The sequence below is a fragment of the Aspergillus fijiensis genome (assembly GCF_003184825.1).
Source record: "Aspergillus fijiensis CBS 313.89 unplaced genomic scaffold BO72scaffold_24, whole genome shotgun sequence".
NCBI lineage: Eukaryota > Fungi > Ascomycota > Eurotiomycetes > Eurotiales > Aspergillaceae > Aspergillus > Aspergillus fijiensis.
In genome coordinates this window covers 299,080-320,410 of record NW_024469000.1, presented here as the reverse complement: position 1 = coordinate 320,410, position 21,331 = coordinate 299,080, and the positions used below count along the sequence as shown (strand labels likewise).

General features: G+C 51.6%; 8 protein-coding genes and 1 non-coding gene across 9 annotated transcripts; 4 read left to right on the top strand and 5 right to left on the bottom strand.

Annotated features, from left to right (window-relative positions):
• Positions 1-35: 35 nt before the first annotated feature.
• Positions 36-1,355, top strand: BO72DRAFT_448222 (uncharacterized protein). Its single transcript, XM_040944742.1, has 4 exons — positions 36-123; positions 249-371; positions 458-769; positions 851-1,355. Exons 2-4 carry the CDS (start codon positions 249-251, stop codon positions 878-880), a joined length of 465 nt encoding a protein of 154 aa, XP_040801164.1. The 5' UTR covers positions 36-123; the 3' UTR covers positions 881-1,355.
• Positions 1,356-1,536: 181 nt separating this feature from the next.
• BO72DRAFT_527918 (C2 domain protein) lies at positions 1,537-6,534 on the top strand. The gene is made up of 5 exons (XM_040950139.1): positions 1,537-3,888; positions 3,946-4,131; positions 4,194-4,662; positions 4,719-5,303; positions 5,356-6,534. The coding sequence occupies exons 1-5, from the start codon at positions 1,952-1,954 to the stop codon at positions 6,247-6,249; spliced, it is 4,071 nt and encodes a 1,356-aa protein (XP_040801163.1). The 5' UTR covers positions 1,537-1,951; the 3' UTR covers positions 6,250-6,534.
• Positions 6,535-6,594: 60 nt separating this feature from the next.
• On the bottom strand, positions 6,595-7,704 carry BO72DRAFT_448220 (YjgF-like protein). Its single transcript, XM_040944741.1, has 4 exons — positions 7,522-7,704; positions 7,348-7,361; positions 7,027-7,200; positions 6,595-6,915 (listed from the first exon to the last, which is right to left on the bottom strand). Exons 1-4 carry the CDS (start codon positions 7,565-7,567, stop codon positions 6,769-6,771), a joined length of 381 nt encoding a protein of 126 aa, XP_040801162.1. The 5' UTR covers positions 7,568-7,704; the 3' UTR covers positions 6,595-6,768.
• Positions 7,705-7,888: 184 nt separating this feature from the next.
• BO72DRAFT_448219 (uncharacterized protein) lies at positions 7,889-9,917 on the bottom strand. The gene has a single exon (XM_040944740.1). It carries the CDS (start codon positions 9,537-9,539, stop codon positions 8,025-8,027), a length of 1,515 nt encoding a protein of 504 aa, XP_040801161.1. The 5' UTR covers positions 9,540-9,917; the 3' UTR covers positions 7,889-8,024.
• A 352-nt stretch (positions 9,918-10,269) lies between these two features.
• Positions 10,270-10,342, top strand: BO72DRAFT_t145. Its single transcript has one exon. It is a non-coding gene; the product is annotated as a tRNA-Lys (tRNA).
• Positions 10,343-12,807: 2,465 nt separating this feature from the next.
• On the top strand, positions 12,808-13,892 carry BO72DRAFT_113697 (adenine phosphoribosyltransferase APT1). The gene is made up of 2 exons (XM_040938964.1): positions 12,808-13,378; positions 13,442-13,892. Exons 1-2 carry the CDS (start codon positions 12,889-12,891, stop codon positions 13,597-13,599), a joined length of 648 nt encoding a protein of 215 aa, XP_040801160.1. The 5' UTR covers positions 12,808-12,888; the 3' UTR covers positions 13,600-13,892.
• BO72DRAFT_448218 (gamma-glutamylcyclotransferase family protein) lies at positions 13,835-15,317 on the bottom strand. The gene has a single exon (XM_040944739.1). The coding sequence runs from the start codon at positions 14,966-14,968 to the stop codon at positions 14,186-14,188; it is 783 nt and encodes a 260-aa protein (XP_040801159.1). The 5' UTR covers positions 14,969-15,317; the 3' UTR covers positions 13,835-14,185.
• A 232-nt stretch (positions 15,318-15,549) lies between these two features.
• On the bottom strand, positions 15,550-19,407 carry BO72DRAFT_448217 (glycoside hydrolase family 47 protein). Its single transcript, XM_040944738.1, has 4 exons — positions 19,102-19,407; positions 18,661-19,031; positions 18,025-18,590; positions 15,550-17,965 (listed from the first exon to the last, which is right to left on the bottom strand). Exons 1-4 carry the CDS (start codon positions 19,203-19,205, stop codon positions 15,758-15,760), a joined length of 3,249 nt encoding a protein of 1,082 aa, XP_040801158.1. The 5' UTR covers positions 19,206-19,407; the 3' UTR covers positions 15,550-15,757.
• Positions 19,408-19,892: 485 nt separating this feature from the next.
• On the bottom strand, positions 19,893-20,938 carry BO72DRAFT_378131 (uncharacterized protein; the record flags this gene model as incomplete). Its single annotated transcript, XM_040941297.1, has 2 exons — positions 19,893-20,099; positions 20,156-20,938. The coding sequence occupies 2 exons, from the start codon at positions 20,936-20,938 to the stop codon at positions 19,893-19,895; spliced, it is 990 nt and encodes a 329-aa protein (XP_040801157.1).
• Between the last annotated feature and the right edge of the window lie 393 nt (positions 20,939-21,331).

Sequence of the window (21,331 nt, the reverse complement as noted above, 5' to 3'; positions counted from 1 at the left end):
CTGGAGACTGAGTTGCTTTCAGTTTCAACTTCGAGCCTCAAGCCTCTCCCTCGTCCCTTTCCGCTGCCCTCCACCTTCTCTTTACCTTTCCGACTTGCTCCATAACTGATCACAGCACCAACGGTGAGTCACTCGCATCTCTATCTTTATCATAGGACCTTCACTTCCTGTGCCTCTGTGCCATTGTGCCTTCAATTTTCTCAACTGTCTCTCTGGGCTAGTCGCTAACCTCGAATACATTTCACCAGATGCTGTCTCAACGGATCTTGGCCCGGCGCCTGCCCCAGGTGACCGCCCGCTTCACCGTCCCCCGTGCTTCTTTCTCCCAGCTTCGCAGTCTGGCCGCGCCGGAGCTTGATGACCCTCTTCAGGTATGAGCCGATGGGACAACTGTGACCCTTCCCCTCAATCGCTGGCCCACCGAGCGGAATTGACACCATCTTTCCACGGCTTGCAGAACGGCAACTACCAGAACCCTCCTCGTATGAAGCGGGCCTTCAGAGATCCCTATGGCGACTGGTGGGACAAGCAGGAACGACGCAACTTCGGCGAGCCTGTTCACGAGGAGAACGAAATTCTAGGTGTCTTCAGTCCCGAGCAATATACCCATGTGACGCCTGGCAAGGGTATCCTTCAGATCGGAGCTTTCATCGTGGCCTTCCTCGGCTTGTGCGGAACCGTCAGCCTTTTCTACCCTGATAAGCCCAGCGTTCCCAGGACCTTCCCCGACGGTTTGGAGAAGGAGTTGGGCGGACCCAGGGCTGTTCCCGTACGTCGATACTGCACCCCGTTTCTCTCCTGATGTGTTAACGCAAATAAAACTGACTGCTGTAACTTTGCTACTCTCTAGGCCCGTAAATCCGACGAAGGCTCGTGGTGATCGAATTATTTTCTGATGCGATGTAAATAAGTACAATATGATTTTCGCTGTTTTCTTCAACCTTCCGTGCGTGGTTCCAGCAAACATTGGTACGGTGGGGTAGGGCCATCCCCAATTGCTGAACTCTCAGGCAGGCCTCAGATGCGTGGTTGTTCGCAATGGCTGTCTGTTGTCATTCCTCGGCCGTAATGCGGGCGGGTTAAGTCAGGGAATGCATAGAATGGTGACCTATACGGGGATCCCGGCCACTGGACAAGTGGGGGGCTTTATATGAGAATCGCATGGCTCCTGGGAAGCTCCATCCGATCGGCATAGTCAATTCCAGATGAAAATCACAGTCTGCGCGATCATCTCATGACTCGCAATATGCACTTTCCTGAGTCTTTGCTCTTGGATTGCTGCGGGCTGTTACAAGGAAGAGGGGTTTTTGTATTGGTGTTTGCCCAGGTCCTTTTACCTGTATTTAGGATTTAACGTACTCTAGAAACAGAGTCTATGTCCAGATTATCCCTACGATTGGATTCAAGCCAGTGGGGGGCAGTTGTTGGAACTGTATGTACAGTGTAGGGCGATTGATACCTACGTCAGTCCCTTAAATGTTACTTAATATGGGGGCGGGCGCAAGCGGTTTTGTTTCACCAACCACCACTAGTTAACTACAACACCTTTGAACCACCGCGACAATAACACACCACTTCTCATCTCCCCCCTCCCTTCCCCCCACCATCTTCTTTCACCCCCTTCTTTCTTACCGTTCTTTCCTGTAGCCGCCCGACTTTAATCTTTACTGCAGCTTGCTCTCTACTTACGACCCAGGTACTATTCCTTTGCCGGGTCGAATTGCATTTGGGTTCTGTGAGTTCGTCGGAAGGTCACCCTTGCAAGGCAGCTATCTCCACCAGCACTCCCTCCCCTACCTAGGGCCATGCTGTTGCTGGTTTGATCACTATACCGGTCTATCCCATGATCTCTCTCTCACTTCCAAATACTGCACTATCTATTTTGAGGACCCTTAGGATATAGAAAGGAGTTATCCACCGACCGCGAGAAACGACACCGCCTCTTCTTCCGATGTCGACAGCATCTACCCAGTCCCGAGGGCTCAACCGACGGATCAACAGCATTCAGAATGAATCTCGCCATTCGCGCACTCCGTCTGGGTCCCGCAGGCGTCCCGTAAACTCCTCCACTGCCTACACCTATGCGCTCCGGGTCGCTTACTTGGCCTATCTTCTCCAACCACGACTGCGCCGGGTCCAAACTGTTCCAGCTCCGCAACGGCCCAAGAGAGCTTCAACCTCCTTTCACGATTTGATGAGCGATTTCTCGCTCGTGCGAGATTCAAAGAGTACTCGGATTCCCCATGGGTTCATATCGGAGCTGGAGAAGAGGCTGACTGGGGTCCTGATTGGGAAAGAGAAACGGAAAGAATACCAAGATCCGCTGGTCGTGAGGACCTTTGCTGCTTTTCTCAACACCCTGAAGGATCAGTCGTTCAAGAAGCGCATGGAAAAGGATCGGCGGGCCGAAGACCTCGTCCTGATCTTCTATTCGAACGCGACTAAGGAATTGAGCAAAGGGAAGGAACCCGACGATGATCACTGGAGACTCATGGTGGACAGACACGTGGCTCTTTTTGTCCGTTTGTTTGCACTTATTCTAAAAGACCACGACTGGGCCAAAGAACGGCCCGAACTGGCCAATCGACTGGCGGTTCTAGAGAACAAACTTTTGTCTCAGGATCAGGATCTTGTGCAAACAAATGGCACCTCCAGCGTAGAAGTTATAGCCCCGTTAAGCTACGATATCAAGGACATGCCCCTCGTGCAGCATGTTGCCAGAATCTTCGATGTGAACCAGGGCCAGGTGCAAGCCGATATCAATAATAATCGAGGCGTCTGGACGGGACAGGCCGCCCTGCGAGATTTGAAGACCTATCAAGCTCATCTAACCCTCAAAACTCGAAAAACGCTGTCTCGGGAAGACTTTGAGAATGATGAGGCATATGAGCTGTGGAAGAAGAACGAGGCTCCAGATCTCTCCCAGATGATGCTTGCGATTGTGCAGTCTAATCCTGAATTGGCCAAGAGCACTCCAGGAGGCGCCCTTCCACAGTTCAATCCGAACGCTGCAGACCAAGATCCAGCAGGGGAGCTTTCGAGAACAAATTCCGAGCGACCGTCATCATACGTTATAGACCAGCCCGTGGATCTCAGCTCATTGTCCCTAGCTGACGATGGTATGAACGGGACGGACGAATCTGATACATACACCTACATACCCCAGGACCCCCGGTCAATGTATCGGTTTATACTAGCCCAAACTCTTGGTCACGACTTGAAAGACCGTGAACTTGAAGCCTCTCAGGCTACATCAGAGGCACCCCTTATGAAGCTTTTGTCAAAGCAGTCGACTGAGCTCTTAAATGAGATCTGTCTTCGCTGGCGTGTTCCTGCCTTCTCAAGAATGACCCTCTTTCTGGATGTTGTGCGGTCCAAATTCGTTGACAACGAAATCGATCTTGACACCCTCGATTCGGCATTCGCATTTGTCAAAGAAGCGCCGAACTCGGACGGCAGGAAGCGTAGTAGCTTCGTGGCGTCGGCTCTGTACGACCGTAAGAAGTGGACCATCCACGATCTTCTATTGATGCAACAGATATTATCCTCCCTTCACGAGGCGCTTCTCAGAGAACTTTATGATGTGATGATGGACTGCTACGAGACCAAACCACGTCCGATCGGCCCGGTGATGTACATACTGGAAACCCACATTCAGATGGACCCCAGCTATACCGAAGATCTGGAAGATATCGATCGCTTCCGTGCGTACGTGCAGGGTGGACTGGCGCAGAAAGCGTCGGAAAAATATCAAGAACTTTTAGGGCAGCTTATCCCGGTGCAGCCAGAAGAGTGGGAAGTAGACCATGTGATTCAGCTGTGTGATGCGATCACGAAGCTTGCGCAGAAGATCCGAAAGCGTTATCGCAACAATCCAGAAATCATGGGGTAAGAGATGCCATCACCAACGCAAGCCGTGTTTGATTCACACTAATTGAATTTTAGGGTCAACCCTTATCTGATTTTACTCTCCAATGTGCTTCCGATATTTGCGGAAGACGTTCACGAGATGGTGGCTCGAATAATAGAGTTGGAGAACGTGCGAGGAGAAGAGACTGACATACAAGATGGATTTGACCTCTACCGTCGACTTGCAGATGTCCGTCGTCTCTTTACCGAGGCAGTGCCTGAGTACGTCCCCCAAACAACCCCTTTGACCTGACACAAATCCAGTTGCTGATTACAGTACTCAGCGGATCATTTCCCTTCCATGTAGAAGGCCTGATGGAAAACTTTGTCTGGCGGTGGATTCGCCTGACGGACCAAAAGGTCATGGATTGGGTGGAGCAGGCAGTCAAACAGGATGCCTTCAACGTCCGGGCTGATAGCTCGGCGGAAGAGATACCTGAAGATTACAGACACAGTGTGTCTGTCATTGACATTTTCCGTTCTTTCAACCAGGTGGTGGAACAAATGATACAGCTGGAGTGGGACGACGACTTGCAGTATGCTAAATTTATGACAGCTCTCTCCAAATCTATCGGAAGCGGTGTCGCGAGATACTGTGAATCCTTGGAGCAGATGTTCGCGAAGGAAATGGATCGTCTTTCTCCGGATCAGGAGGCTGCTATGAATCAAACGGCTCAGGAAAAGCTAATGCAAATCGCCAAAGAAGCATGGACAAGTAAAGAGAAGATTGAGCCCTTCCAGTTTTTTCCCGAGGTGCGTTCGTTTGAAATTCCTTGTTCGGGCATCACTAATCCAACCATTCACTACAGTCCTTGGTCAAACTCAACAATGTCGAATATGCACTTTCACAACTTGACAAGCTTGAACAAGAAATCAACGTGGATGGTTGCGCAGAGGTTATAGCAAGACATGCGGCACCTCAATTACAGAAGATACGCAAGTCGACGACTTATGTCTTTACCATCAAGGTTGTGGAGGCAGAGGATCTGAAAGCCTGCGATATGAACGGCGGCAGTGATCCTTACGTCGTTCTGGCCGATGAATATCAGAAGCGCATTGCGAAGACTCGCATCATCTATAACAACCTGAACCCACGGTGGGACGATGCGGTAGATATCACCACACAGGGTCCTCTAAACATCATTGCCACTATCTGGGATTGGGATGCAGTGGGCGATCACGACTATGTTGGGCGGACGTCGATCAAGCTTGATCCTGTACATTTCAGTGACTTTCTTCCGAGAGAATACTGGCTGGATCTAGATACCCAGGGCAGACTGTTGCTTCGTGTAAGCATGGAAGGAGAACGCGATGACATTCAGTTTTACTTTGGCAAGGCCTTCCGAACGTTGAAGCGGACGGAGAGAGACATGACGCGCAAGATCACAGAAAAGGTAAGTACAGATACATCCTACTCCGCAGAACACTCCAGTAATATCTCCATAGCTATCTGCGTACATCAGTCACTGTTTGTCGCGCCGGACCCTCAAATCCCTCCTGTCACGAGGGCTCAGCATTTCAAGTGTTTCCAACTTTCTCAATCGGAACCGCGCTCAATCGAGTACCGCCACACCCTCCAGTGCGGATGTGGAGAATGCGTTGACGCCCCTTTTTGATTACTTTAACGATAACTTTGCTATCATGAACAAGACTCTTACCTCCGAGGCTATGAAAATGGTGATGGCACGATTGTGGAAAGAGGTCCTCGCTACCATTGAGAGTCTGCTAGTACCGCCCCTATCAGACAAGCCCTCTCACCAAAAGCCTCTGACAATGCAAGAAGTTGATATTGTCGCACGCTGGCTCGTGCTTCTATTAAACTTCTTCCACGCAGTAGATGAGGAAACTGGAGAAGCCCACGGCGTGTCCATCGATATCCTCAAGTCGCCCAAGTACCATGAGATTCAGACACTGAACTTCTTCTATTTCGAACCGACCGAGAGTTTGATACGCACCTCGGAGCGGATGGCCTCGGCCACAATCTCGCGCCAACAGGCCAACAAGAACCGCGCTTCAGCGCCTCCTCATCTAGGTGCCTCCGGGCCCGGCAGTGTTCTGGGCCTGCCGGCTGCCCGCCGTGCCAAGAGTATCATGCTCTCGCGCAACCTCGGTACGATGCGAAAGTTGAAGGAGGAGAAATGGCGCGAAGCCCAAGCAGAACCCAACGATGACATGATCCTGCGTATCTTACGTATGCGTCCCGAAGCTGCAGGCTACCTTCGCGATCGCAGTCGCCAAAAGGAGCGACTAGCAGCAGCCGCGGCGGCAGATGCCATTGTAAAACAAAGCTTGATGGCCGGAGCTGGGGGGAAGATGACGGGGGTGCTTGGACGTCGATGAGTGTCTGGAAGCGACCACTGGATGACTCGCGGGCATTTCAACTGATGGTCCCCTTTTCGTTGTTGTTGAGGGGATGTGACGCCTGGTATATCCGCTCTTGCCCGCGCGCATTTCATATTTTGACATGAGTTCCGCCACCAGGTTGATCTTAAGTGCGTCTATTTGATCTGTTTAAATTGCCTTTTTCATGGGTACGTGGGACCTGGGGTCCAGGCGTGAGCTCTGGAGCACTAGCCAAGTCTTAACATAGCGTAATGATAGTTTAATCACAGCCGCCTAGGGAAGCTATGGCTACGTAAAGGTGCGCTCTACCGTGGTAGATTCTACGATTAACCCCGGGCGGAAGACCGAACTCAATTCGAGATAGCAACATAACTCAACTACTGTAGCCAGCTAGCTACCTTTGATAGAAGTCATTTTCTGAGACGAAGTTATCGTTTCCAGTGTGCATGAACTGTACCAATCTATTCCCAACTGTACACCCAGAAATCGCAGTGCTAGGTAGATACATTACTAAACTCAAGCCAAGGCAATGCACTCAATCTCGACAGGCACACCCTTGGGCAGCTGCTTGACAGCGAAGCAAGAGCGGGCGGGCTTGTGAGCGAAGAACTTGCCGTACTCCTGGTTCATCTCATCGAAGTCGGCCATATCGGCAAGGAGGACCTAAAATAAACTCAGCGAACTCCATGATAAGCCCCTCTCCGCACCTATATTTCGGAAAAAAATGGCAACACCAACAAACAGCCAGTAAATGGGGGTGGGGGGAAAACATACCGTAACCTTGAAGATCTTCTCGACGCTGGAGCCGGCGGCCTCGACGACAGCCTTGATGTTCTCGCAGCAGAGCCGAGTCTTCTCGGCAATGGTACCCTCGATGAGAACCCCATCCTTGGTCAGGGGGATCTGGCCGGAGAGGAAGATCTGGCCATTGACCTTGATGGCCTGGGACTGTATTCATTCGCAGCCATGGAGCTTATGGTGAGTAAAAATGGAGGTGGTTTATGGCTTTGTTTGCATTATCCCTCCCCCTCCCCCCCCCGCCTATGCTGAGGACGAGGGGAGAAGGGAGGGTACGTAGGAGAAGCGGGGACTCACGTAGGGGCCGACAGCTGTGGGAAGAGAATGAATCAATTAGCGAAGGTTTCTATTGTGAATTGATAGTGTTGTGGCTGCATATGAGGGATGACGCCCTGTTGGGGGGGAGGGCAATTTATGCTCATTCGATTCTGCATTAATTGTCTGGGGATGGCGGGGTAAAATAGCACTTACGCTGGGCAGCACCAGCAGTGTGAACGATGTCAAGACCGGTAGACATGGTGACGAATCGATTGAATCTGGGGCGAGGAAGGAGGGGAAGGGAGCAGCGGAGAGTTCGAAGGGCAGATAAAGTTGATGTTGAGGAGGAAGCGAAATGGGTGAGCAGAAGACGAGCACCGAAGGGAAACATTGGAGTGAGTGAGTGACTTGACCAGCTAGCTGATGAGGGGAATCCCGCGGCAAACTGGCTTATCCGCCCGACATCGGGAAAGACGGTCTTGAATCATAGGGCAACTTACATAACGCCAGCTTGCTTGGCTAGTATGGCGAGTAAGCAGTAACTACAGTCACCAAACACAAATAAATGTCTCTACAGGAGGCTATCTTGGATATTATATATGTCCGGATATGTCAAATATACACAAAATATGTGTTATGTACAGAGTCATGAATGATATGTCATAGCATCATTAGAATATCAAGTGATCAGAAGGGGGAAATCAAGACTGCAAGATTCAATCGAAGTGCCCTAACTTGCCCAGCTGCTGCAGAACCAAGGCCGTCTGCTCTGCTGAAAACCCGAAAAACACCGGACCATTGAACACCACGCTGTTCTTCGCCGGGTGCGGCGTAGGATTGGCCGCATCGTGCGATTTCTCGCGGTCTCCCTTCACAGGGTCTTCGGTGTGATTTGATTCCTCGGGGTCTCGGGTTGTCTTCGCATCTTGGGTAACTGCTGGGGCCTTGTTTTGGTTGTCACCAGAAGGCGCACCGTGGCCAAAGGGGCAGCGTCCGGCTTTCGGGGGCGCGGCGTGAGGCTCGGGCGACGAATCGCCCATGGGCACGTTGGAAGATATATCGACGGCAGGTGTTCGAGGTGAAGGATGGGCTGTTGAATCAAGGGAGGTGGCAACGGGGGCTGCTGAAGATTGAGGAGCAGATGTGGTAACAGGGAGCGGCGTCACAGGGACAGGGATACCCCAAGGCCTGCTTGGAGATTCTCCCACGCGAACCTCACGCAGAGGACGATCAAAATGCCCCTTTCGCTCCTCGTCTTCTTGCTCAACCTCGCCTTCCTCGCCTTCCTCTTCCTTGATGGGAGGACGCATGTCCGATTTCAGGCCCACCTCTTCGGCCCATTTCTCTACTCGTTCAGCAGACGAGCTTGATGGCGGTGCTCCATTCTGGTTGGTACCGGGGAGGAAGGCTCGATGTTTGACGGACAGGCCTTGGATCATGCTGATCAGATTACCATACTTTGCATCTAAGTGCCGCATGGTCTGCGAGTCCCGTTGATACCGCTGCACGCAGATTGCATGGCTCCTGGGGATTTCATGCTTGTGTCTTTCGACATAGTCGGCAATTTCCTCCGGACTATGCTGGTCTAGATATCTTATGGGACATCGCGAAACGGGACAACGGGTATTCGAAGACCGGGTCGAGGGCGCGCGACTTGAACGTCTATCATTTTGCTCGGCTTTGATCGGGTCAAGTTCGGCATGCCCACACGTATCCTCGTTGTTATCCTGGGAGGCCAGCTCGACTCCGTTGGACCCTCCATTTTCAGAGGGCTTATTGTTAGGCTTCGCAAACGGGCAACGCAAACTCCCCTGTGTGCCCTTGGTAGTGAAGTCTCTTTCTAGGGTGCGAGGAAGCCCCGCTCTCGTGGCAACGAGACATGAGTTAAGGTCAAGCGGCTGCTTAGCATCGTTGGGAGGTATGATAGATAGATAGGATGTCAATCCCTCCCTAATGGAGGCAAGAGCCACATCTCCTACATTGCCGGACTCGGCAAGCGAATTTACTACGTCCGACAGGCTGGCTTGTTGTTTCGGCTGGTACTGGTATTCGGCAAAGCGACCAGCAATCTTCTCGGCGACGATTTTGGTATGACCGTCAGGACCGCCAGGGAATTTGTCTGCTAACTTGGAGTACTGGCGAGGGAAATTAGCATGTGAATTCCCAAGCAGGGTAAATGGACACAGAGTAAAATAAGCAGATAGTGCTGCAAGTCTCATCAGATAATACATGATATATCCGTCACCGCCGCAGATGCGACTCCTGATCTAGAGCTAATCGATTTTTCTCGTCCTTTGAGACAGAAGGGATGCAAGGCAGATGTGGAGAGGGCGGTGGGGGAATTTACCTCGACAGAGGCATATTTCAGCCTTTGCTGCAAGGTCTTCTCCTTGCAGCTGAGTTGTTGGGTGGTCAGTAAAAGAGCTTCAAAGGCTCTGGCCAGAGCTTGCAGCTGGAGATCCAGCTGCGGCTGAGGTTCAATGGGTGCAGGTGACATTTCATGCATCAAGTCTGGAATTACACAGCAGACAGTACATCTGATAATCTAGCCAAGCACTTCTGCCGTGAGCAGAAGTGCGGAGAGGGATCATCGAGGGAGTGAATTGGAGAGGGCGGGATAATGCAACGACGAGGTTCCTCGAGCTGCTTTAAATGAACGGAAGCTAAGCGAGTTGGTCAGTGCGCATGTCACATGATGACTGGTCAGCGGTTCGAGATCGGCGGGCAGGTCTTCTCCTGGTTTTGGTTCGGCTACGGGGTGATGTACTGCACCATCCCCGACTGGAAGAGCCGGTTGACCTTCCTTATGATCTCGCACATGGTCACCTCGCCCCTCCACGTGCAGATCACCCTCTCTCGAGCGGTTAATATCGCCTCATCCGTCTTCCATGACATGCCAGCCTAACTTTCGGTTTTTATCTTAGTTCTTGGGTTAGTAATTGAAGCAGGCTCAGCATAGCAGCCCGGCTAGCTCAATCGGCAGAGCGTGAGACTCTTAATCTCAAGGTTGCGGGTTCAACCCCCGCGTTGGGCTTAACCTTTTTTTCTTCTCTTTTTCTTCATTCTTACGTCTCTGCGTGGTTTCACATCTCATTTCCTTTGTTCAAAAAGCCTTCTAGACCTCTTCCAACCTGTCTCAAGCACACCATCACACATGTACCGATGGGGTAAGTTCAACAACATGGGACTATAGAGGATGAGACAACAATGACATCCGTGCGCACATGGCGTGGTCGTGCCGCGCATTGGTACTATGCAGACGCAACCGTCATGCTGCCGTCCGTCGAAGTGGCTGCACCCTCTCGATGATAAGGTAGCCAAGAGTTGCAGTCAAGCAACGAGATGCGGATAATGTCACCAGTCATGGCGAGAGTTCATGCCGTCTACCCTCGCCAGCTAACAACAGAAAGCAGGGGTAGTGGTATACATTCTTCATGGGAGATCGCTATCGGCCTAATTGGAATGAATTGCAGGATCTCTGTGAGCCTGGACCAATTCGATACACCACCCGCGGTATACGACGGTTCAATAGATCCAGCATCAGAGCGAGATTCGAGTCCGATTTTGTTTCGATAAGGATTGCGAGTATCTATATCGCATGGTGTACCGGTGGTTGATTTTGAGCCGACCAATGATTGATCAAGTCAACGTATATGCCTAAATAGCCCATTTATGCACATCGGGGTGATCAGCATCTTTGGGGATATTTATATAATCCCACCTACCAAGCCAGGCAGTGCCGCTGCATGCCCGCTGCATTGTGGATACGAAGGGGGGAATTTGGTATCAGAGCAAGACAATGTCAAAGGGTTTAACGATCCTGAGACCAGTCAGATTGCAGGGCTACGGTGGCTTGCGTTTGATTTCCTGCACTATGCAGATGGTCTAGATATTCGCTCCGCATTTGTAGATTTCCAAGCACTGGTCAGTATAGATCATGCAGTTCCGCTAGTATTGTAGACCAAGCACGACAAGAAATGAGGGTGCTTCCCCAGCGGCGATTTTTCCAGGCAATTTGAGGGATGATAGCCTAGTATGCAGGGAAACAGGCTAGACGACCAGTGCACAGCTAGGCAACGTTGCGCTTCAGCTGCAGGTCCGACAGCCACTTGGAGTAATCGACCGGGGGGGGGGGCGGTAATTTACCCAAAGTAGTAGCAGGATTTCAGGTCTTTCGAGCTTGCAGTAGTGAATATGCATGGCCTTGATTGAGTTGCCAGCCTGCCACATCATCTGGATTCTGGATCCCCGGCCAAGTCGGGTTAGACGGCGAAGTCGGAGGAAAGGCGGCGGTGTAGATGGAAAACCAGTCCTCTGATTGCCTTTGTCGAGCTTCATTGGGGTCCATTGCGATCCATTGCGATCATCCGACATCCACACGTGTTGCTCCGATTGGCGAGAGCCTGGTATAACCTCAACTTAGTCTGTTTCCTTTTCTTTCTGGTGCAGTTGTTGCAAGGCCGCAGCTATGATTGTCGGAACAAAGAAATTGTGGTGTACATATAAAGTAACCGGGGTAAATTCTTGTTAGCAGTCCATGAAAGATGTAAAAAGATCCGAGTGCAGCACAGCATCACTAATAAGCGGAGGAGGTGACGATGATGTTGATGATCCATCAGAAACGCTTCTTGGTATCCATTGCAGCCGCCCCATCAACCGGGGTGGTTGCAAGCGCCATGATGATTGTGACCATGGTGATGTGTTACACCGGCCATCATCTATACAGTACAATAATGACCATCACCTGTCAGAACATCTCTAGCCAAATGATAGGATAGAAGAGGTGGGGAAAACAATCGACCCCGGAGCATGCAGTACTGGTATGAGTAAAAGGGCCTGTTCTAATTCGGGTAAGGTCAAGCTCTTGCGATTTTTATTCAAATTGAAACACTTTACAGTACGTATATACATGTCTCTACAGAATGAAAATTCATGAAGTACATGCAACAGCCTTTCTTGCTATGGCACCATCGGCCGGAGGGGCAAAAGAACCCGCACCAAACAAATGCACTGGAGCAAGATCATGCAAGAAATCGGCTTGATCGCTGGCAGGAGAGGTATGCGCTATTCTCTCTGTCCCTCACAATAGGTTGTTGCATCAGTACGGAGTACATAGTTGAAGACTGGAAGATTAGTTTGGTTTCCCAGTTAGAGATGTTCCTGGCTGAGGAGGGAAGGGGGGGAGGATAAATAAATGGATAAGGAATAATACTAGATACAGACTGTTACATGGTTCATACAACCATGTCTGTATACATTAAGGACTGCTGTAGGCGGTATAGTGTAGATTGATACCAGGTCATTACGTTCTCTACTCAATAAATTACACTTATGATTTTTTATTTTTTTTTCCGATTAAATTTCCCCCTCCTTCGTCCTTATCACATCAAAATTTCTCTATTTTTACCTTTTTTTGATCTTCCCATCACCCCTCACTAAAAGCCATTACTTACGGAACACTCCCTTTCTAACATAACCCCTCTTCCTTGTTCTTCCCTCCTTATCTTTCTAGTCTCATTCTTCTTCGTCTTCCTTCTCCCCCTCCCTTTTCTCTCCTCTTCTTCCTCCTTCTCCTTCACCATGTCTCAATCAATTTCCACCCAGGATCCTCATGCCACCACCGCCGCCCAAGTCGCCGGACAGTCCGCCCCCAATGCCACCCGCGCCACCGAACTCGCCGATCTTAAAGTAAGCTTGCGCGGTGCTCTGCGTCAGTTCCCTAACTTCCCGCTGCCCGGAATTCTCTTCGAAGACATCCTCCCGATCTTTGCCAACCCCACCACCCACGAGGCTCTCGTGCGCTGCCTCGAGCTCCACGTTCTCGAGAGCACCGGCAACCAGAAGCCCGATGTCATCGTTGGCTTGGAAGCCCGTGGCTTCTTGTTCGGCCCCAGCCTGGCTCTGAGAATGGGCGCTGGCTTCGTCCCCGTCCGCAAGCAGGGCAAGCTTCCCGGTCCCTGCGAGACCCAGGGCTACCAGAAGGAGTACGGCGAGGATTTCTTCCAGATGCAGTCTGACGCCATCAAGCCTGGCCAGAAGGTCGTCGTGGTGGATGACATTATTGCTACCGGTATGGATGTTCTCTCCTCAAGGGTCTGACAATCAGAGCGAACAAACGCTAACGTGAACCCAGGTGGTTCGGCATATGCCGCTGGAGAACTGATCAAGAAGATGGGCGGTGATCTCATGGCTTTCGTTTTTATCCTCGAACTCGAGTTCCTCAAGGGCCGGGAGAAGCTCTCCGCCCCCGTCCACACCCTTCTCACTGGCCAGGAAGAGAAGGCCCTCTGATTCAATCCCACCAAAACAGCCAAATGCATTATATTGCCTCTCTGCTTGATTCCTTGGACAAAGATTTGCATAGTCAGAAAAAAGAGTTCATTCCGCCGAAAATGACCCGCCTGGACGGATTGCGGAGAGGCCGGTAAAGCTGGTATGATGCGTGTTTCGTCATGCAATCAGTTGATGGCCGATATGGCTTCGCTGCATCGTCTATCTCTTGGCCGAATACCCTTTCCGCGACCGAGGATCTAAACCACGTCGGAGAGACGTTGAGACCTTAAAAGTTGCTCGCCGTTGGCAATGACCCGGAATCTTGGATTGGTGTCTCTCGGCATTGTGAAGTGAAATTACTCAGTAGTGATCATGTGTGGCTCTTAGGCATCGGACAAGGCTGCGCATCCTTTCTATACGCATAGACTATGAATTTCCTATATCGTTGATAATATTTTGAGTGAATCGATATCCATTGTAAGGGTCGATCGACAGCCAACCCATGTCTTGGGCAAATGGTCACCTTAACTCCATCAGTCCCAACGAACCATCCAAGTGTCCAAACAGCCTGAATCACCTGGTGTGATATGTCTTGTGAACCTTCTTAGTTCAGAGGAATAGACGGCCTCATAACCTCTTCCGCCCACTTCTCCGGAAGCCCCAGAGCGACCGACTCCCGAATGGCGCGGTTCATTCGTGGGATGTACTCCTCCTTGGGCGGGCCCAACTTGACCCTCAACTCATCCACATACACCAACACTGGTACAGTGCTGCTGCTGCCGCTGCCGCTGCCGCCGCCGCTACCACCATCCTGACTCTTACTGTCCAACCACTGCACCACCTCCGCCTCCACCACCCACTTATTGTAGTCTCCCTGCCCCTGCTCCCGTGGTCGAACACTCAGCGACGGCAGGGGCGCCACCGCAGCCGGCGCATCCCAATCCACCCCCTCGAACCCATCCAACAACCTCTCATCCCTCTCGTCCATCGCATACAACACCCCGTAGACCGCATCCTCCGCCCCAGCAACGGGCACCTCATCGCCCTGCACCCCGGCCTGCGGTCCGACGCGCATCTCCGGCGGCGGGAGAACGTTCGCATAGCCCGGCTGGCAGATGAGCCAGCGCCAGTGCGGCAGACGCGCGATGGCGAGGGGCACGGAGGACGCGGGGCTGTGCACGCAGCGAGTGGCCATCTGGGAGGGGGAGAGGTTCGAGCCGTAGGCGAAGTAGAGCGGTCGTTGGTGTCGTCGTCGCTCCGATCGCGGACGGGATTGTTGCGGTAGGGTCGTCGGATCGGTCGGGCTGATGTTGCTGATGTTGATGTTGATGTTGATCGGTGTGGAGGCAGGGTCCGTGGGGAGACTCGGGGGGTCGTGGAGATGCATTTCTTTTGGTCTACTTTGTTTTTCTGTGGGTGTGATGTGAGGGATATAAGATGGTGTCTTTGAGTTCTGTTGAAACCTGTTCTGTACAATGGACGAGAAGGTGGTGGTGGTGGTGGTGGTGGTGGTGGTGGTGGTGAGAAATGGAATGTAAGGTATGTACTGTGGGTAGTGTATACTGTATAGTATTTAGAATTGAATATATATATGCAAAGACTGGATGCACTGTAAACTGCACTGCTATGGGCTATGTGAATGAATGAATATATGTATAATTTTAAGGTTGAACGAGAAGTGGAAACGGAAATGGAAATGGAAATGGAAAAAGAAGCCTAGGCTCCCTCGGACGAGGGACAGGGACCGCGGTAGATGATTATTACCTGACTCCGGAAGGGGCCGGACTCGGACGGAGGGAGGGGCTTTGGGAGGGCCATACTCCCTAGAGTTGTGGTTGGTTGCTTCGTGTCAGGTTCGGCCCGATTGCCGGAGGCGACTGTCGATTAATTTCGTCTTGAGAAAAATGAACTCCTTGCAGTCGTCATCTCAGTATAAACACTGATACTGATGATATGATATATATGTATTGATGTATTGATGTGCTGTACGTACTGGGCTTATACATCGCATTGCATGTCAGGTACATCACATATACCCTGTACGGGTCTCTTTGTACTGCGTGTCTGTTAATACTAAGTACTCGTATGTATGATGCATGCAGGTATGTACAGTACATATGACAGCAGAAATTCTAACTCTTCCATGATGATATCTCAAATCGGTAACCCATACGTTCTACACAATGTGTAGGTTATGAATCGGGACTCCCTGGGATCGCACCGAATAGCGTCGCTTGATGCCCACTCCGATCGCCTGACGAAGCAATGCATAGGTCTCCTCGCCGCCACCCACCATCACCATACTGAGAAGATGGCGTCGCGGAAGGCCGCCTGCGGTCAACTGGCTCTCGTCGAGATGCGGGCGAACAAGATGTCGCTCGGCGCGTACAGCGGCCAGCCCGGGCGAGGCCGGCCCCGAGTCCGCCGTCTCCCACAATTCCTCCTCTTCGCTAGTCTGAGAGACCACTATTACAAGTTTCAGGGCCTGACGTGACGGCGGATACGCAGGAATATTGCGCAATTTCTCGGAGAAGCTGCATCCGCCGCGCCGAAGCACCAGAACTTGGTGATTCTGGACAATCTCCCGCGATAGACGGTGATCGCAGAGCTCGTCCGCGAAGTAGATGCTGGACCAGGTGAGGCGCCGTTTGGACAGGTCACCCGTCATCGATACTGTCGAAGCATCGTCCACATCCGGCAATGGGGCCGACCCGAGGCCAGTTGAGATGGCCGCGGGAATCATCAAACGCAATGTCGACGATTCATGCGGCGGCAGACCCGTCTCAACATGCGCTTCGTCCCGGAGTAGGGTGGACAATGAACTCATTAAGGAGGACAGTACAGTTTTCATGCCAGAGATTGATGGATCGACACCGCCACTGTTGCCATTCACCAAAGCCGAGTCGTGGATGATTGGGCCTCGAGCCTGTTGTGGTGCAGCGGGTTCAAGGCCATCATCTGAGTCATTTCGTCGACGAAGAAGCTCTGGCAATACATCAATGACGATGTCAATCATGATGGAGTCGCGTACACGCGTGAAGTTCGGGTCAGTGGGGTCAAGCACATCAAATGTGATTTCCCGCGAAAGATATACCTTCTCATCCTTACCCAGCGGCACATTGTTAATTACTTGCACCCGAAATTCGTCATTGTCCGAGCTCTTCGCCATGCCAGGAACGGAGACATCTCGAACCATGCTCAGCCGCAGACCCCCAATGGCTTTCACGAGAATTCCATCCCGGACCCGTTCCAGTGATCCGGGGCCTACAACCATTCCGGGAAGTGCAGGGAAAGAGATATCGAGGGTTGGGCGAGAGATCAAGGGTGCACTGGTTCCGTTGAAGGGTATCAACTCCGGTGGCAACGTCCAAGGGTAGAACGTATAATTTGTGGGTGATGAGAGGTCTGATACCGATATACTCGGATGGTCCTCAGCATATTCAACCAGAGGCCCCTCAGGAACGTCTCTGCTGGGCATGAGGTGTAGGCGAGCCAAGTTCGCGGCATGGAAAACATCAGGACGTGCTGCCGTGGACGAACCCACCAACGTAGGGGGAAGAGGAGCCAATTGGCAAACGGGTTCCTTGCTGTTCACACGCCCCGGTGTCTGTCGGCGTGTATGGAGTGCCGTGCTGCTCTTGGGTATCAGGAGTGGATGGCCCTCTGTAGAAAACACAAACGGTTGGTCCAGCTTGTTCAACGGGTGCTCGAAATCGAAAAGGAGAAACATGTACTTTGCGGTTTCTCCTAGAAAAAAGCTCTCCATTCGATCATTCAACTCGCCATTACGGACATCCTGGATACCAGCCCAGCCGCACTTGGTCCAGCATCGGCGCTTGAGATCACTCAGGACCATCTCACCTACATGCAGATACCATGGATCTTTGGTTGCCCGGTACAGGTAGTAGGTAGATTCCACGAATTCCGGACGGCCACCGTACCATGCCAGACCCTGCTCTATGTTTCCCGTGGCGACATTCCATCTTTCAGGCAGGCCAGAGAAACGGTTCCAGATGGCAGTGGTTAGAAGATGGATTCCAACTGCCTCATCTACTTCCCCGGCCAGCGCCAACAGCCCTGGGTAAAAGGCGCTGAGACTGTCTATCCAAAAAGCACGGGTCGCTCCTGTAAAGATGTCGCCTTGGATAAGGTGGGGGTGTTGATGTCCATCCCCCCGATATAAGTGCCTCTTGATGGACGAATGAGACTCCTGCCATACTTCCAAAAAGGCCTGCGCAGAGTGTTCGTGCTCACCCAAGGGCAGAAAGTAGTCATCCAAATGATGCCATGGACTGCTTGCGTTGTGGGAGGGTCGCTCTCCCGAGGAGAGCAAAACGTACGACTTGAATGCGTACTCAAAGAAGCTATCAATCCCCGCACCAATCTATCATTAATATGGTAAGCAAAGCACGGTTTGTCGTCTAGCCAGCGGAAAGTGCTCACCCCGGTGTACGAGTGTACCCATCGGCCCGATTCGGCATCAATACCAGACCCAATCAAGCCAATCTCACTTCTACGCGTCCAAACGGCCCAAAAAGCCCTCTTCGCAAGCTCTTCGTAGCGACCATCGCCTGTGAGCCTGCTTAGAACGGTAAATTCCAAGACAAGGCTGCCGGCGCCAGCGCTGCACGTCTCCGTAGTTTCTGGGAATGAAGACCAGCGGCCTTTCTGGCAGCGTTCGGAGTTTGACCCATTGCACGGGTGATCCGCATTGAGCGGCGAGTTCGCGTAGAAGGGTTGCCGTTGGACTCCATGTCGCAGATTGACCCGCGGGTAAGGAAGACCGGTGTCTGTATAGAACGCAGGCAGTAGACGGTTCCCCAGATCGACCGCGAGCCGCAAGAGTTGACCATCGTAAACAAACCCGGAAGTCCACATGATACCGTGCCCTTCGCTTTGGAAAGAGGACTTATCCCAGGCTTTTGCGAAGGCGGCTTCTCTATCTGGAGGATTGTACCCAACGATGGGAAGGTCACCTACAGCAAACAGATGAGCGCTGAGAAGTCCGCCTACCGTAATCAATGTCAGTCAGGGAGGCGTCTCTTCATCGGTTCTCGTATTGATGCTATTGGTGCATACCTAGCCCTCGGATGACCGTCTCAAACACCTGAACTTTGCTATCCATGTCAAATCCTCGGCTCCGTTCGCCCTGACCTGCAGGGCTATCTGAACCATCTCCATAAAGCGTGACAAAATCCTCCACTCCCTTTTGAAAATAACCCAGAGCCTTTTGGCTATCCTCTGGACTCGATGCAAGGATGGCTAAGGATGATAGACTGTCGATTAGAGTCAGGGAATAGTTCCCAAGAACATCATTGAGCTCAGCGTGAGCGGGATTATCTCGGTCGCGGACCAACGGGCGACAAGTCAAGGGGCGAAGCTCATCTTCGGGAAATGCATGTTGAAGGTAATTATCAAAGCCGTGATAGAACATATGCTCGGTCTCCTTCCTGGTCATAGTCACCGCGAAGTGCGGTTAGTGGAATTCTGAAACACGGTCATCGCTTTGCAAGGCCTCACCTGAGCTCCCTAACTCGATCGATCCTCATTCCCTGGGCCATAGCAAGCCATGACGACAATAGCAAGACCCAGGTTATCACCCATTCTGAACGGAGTTTGGACATTTGAAAGCGCCAACATCCCTAGCGCATTACCGCAATGGCGAGTCGGATATCACTAGCATGTGAGCACGGAACTGGCTTAGGGCCACGAAAGGATATGCGAAACAATGTCCTTCTGGCCCAGCGAGCTTTGTCTCTAATAAAGAGAAGAAATGCTTTTTTTCCCCCGAGGAAATGGAAGAAAGGAGGGGGAGGAATGTTGCGGTGGTGGGCAGCAGCCTCGCCGCGGGAGAAGCACGTGAGATCGCATCAACCTCCGCGGGATTTGGCGCAACCACGCAGCCGAGCGAGCGGCCAGATATGCCTTTACAATTGATTATACCCGTTCTTTACCCCTGTCTTTGCTAATATCGGAGACAGACCAATAGCGAACTACAGAGATGAAATTCTGGGCTTACTCCTGATTCTCAAAAAAACTTCAATGTCCAGGACCTAAATTCAATATATGATGGCGCTTATTCAATGCTGCTGCTGATATGCCACTATAACTCCCGCTTGAACCCAGACAACCAAAAGATCGATAAGACAAGACAAAGTTGACAAATATGAAGTGATGCATATGTTGGGGTATATGTCGGATAAACGGAAAGAATATGGCCACGGAGGCCTGAATTCCTGCAGGGCAGGATTTCTATCCAAGACAGCCCGCACCAAGCGGGCGTAGAGCAGAACAAGAGGGAGTAAAGAACATCAATGCCAGCGGGCTGATTCCTCCGGGGCATGCCATTGCGTGAAGTATCGTGGCTGTGCTTCGACAACGTAGTCGATTCCATTATCGGAGACATAACTAGGCGGCCGGGGTGGTTGAGACTTGTTGCTGGGACCGCGTTCGTCGACCTTTGGTAACGAGGAATTTTTATCCACACGTTGCCAATACAACAAGTCAGGGTTCAGGCGCTATGAGAAGATCAGCTGGTGCAAACAAGTAGGACCATACCCATCTGTAAACTTACCACGCTGCCTCTCCAAAGACCATACGCTGGAGGAGGTGCTGTTATCTTTTCCCGAGCAGCGTCACGGCTTGCAGTCATAGCATCCTCATCCGCCGCCAGAACGACGTGGATGGGATGTGCCGGTTGTGCATAACCAGAGGGTCCTGCCCTGCTTGGTATGCGGTTCGTGGCGATCTCAGAATCAGGTCTTGGTACTATTGCCATGAGGAAACGAGTTAAAGCATGGCAGAAAACGATGCCAATTATTAGTATCATAAAGATCAAAAGAATTTGAAGCTCCCGGCCTAAGGTAGTGCGCGAAGCAGCGAATACAAGGTATACTGCGACAACTGCAAGGAGGAACACTCCAGACGCAGCCAATGTGATGAGCCGCCTGCGAACCTTCCTCTCTGCAAAGATCGAGGTACATGAGCGCTTGCCACAGTTGGGACTGCCAGTGTTGCTTGCCAAAGCTAGATCTTGTGATTCTCTGCACAGGCCCATTTCAGCTTGCGGCTCATGGCCATTCCGCTCTGTAGATGACTGCATTTCGATAGGAAAGTATGTCCGCTGTGGCGCATATACTGATGCAGAGACATTTCCGGAAATATTGAATGACGTTACAGGACCCTCACGTAGGCGGGGTCCCTGGTCTGGAATGCGATCATCACCAAGGAGTTGTTGCCCATCATCCAGGCGACGGTCATTTGCCCTTAATGCGATGCGTTGGCCAAGAGGCGAAGTGATGTGGGTTAGATGATCCGATCCGTGAGTGTTGTCAGACCATGCTGAGTTGGATAGCATGCCAGTGTTTAAGTTGGAATGTGTCGAATCTGGATGAGACAGCCGAACCGATTCCATGTTGAGAACCTTTAATGGTCAATGACTGACATCTGGTCTAATCCCAGCGAAAGAGACGAAGAGTCAGAGTAAACGTCGAGATAGAATTGGATTTAATACCCAAAGAGAGCACTCAGGCGACAGACCCTCGAGTCGCAATGCGGTTTTCTTGTGGACGGAAGTATGTATGAATCCGAGGCCACTTCCGCATCCGTTCAACAACACACAAACAAGCTTTGAAAAAGCGTACACTGTGACGGAAACCTCCTGCGAAGATCGACTTCAATGAAGCCAAACCGGAAGTCCCAGGCAAGTTCGGTGATAAGCGACGAGAATAGATAAGTAGGTTGAATTCGG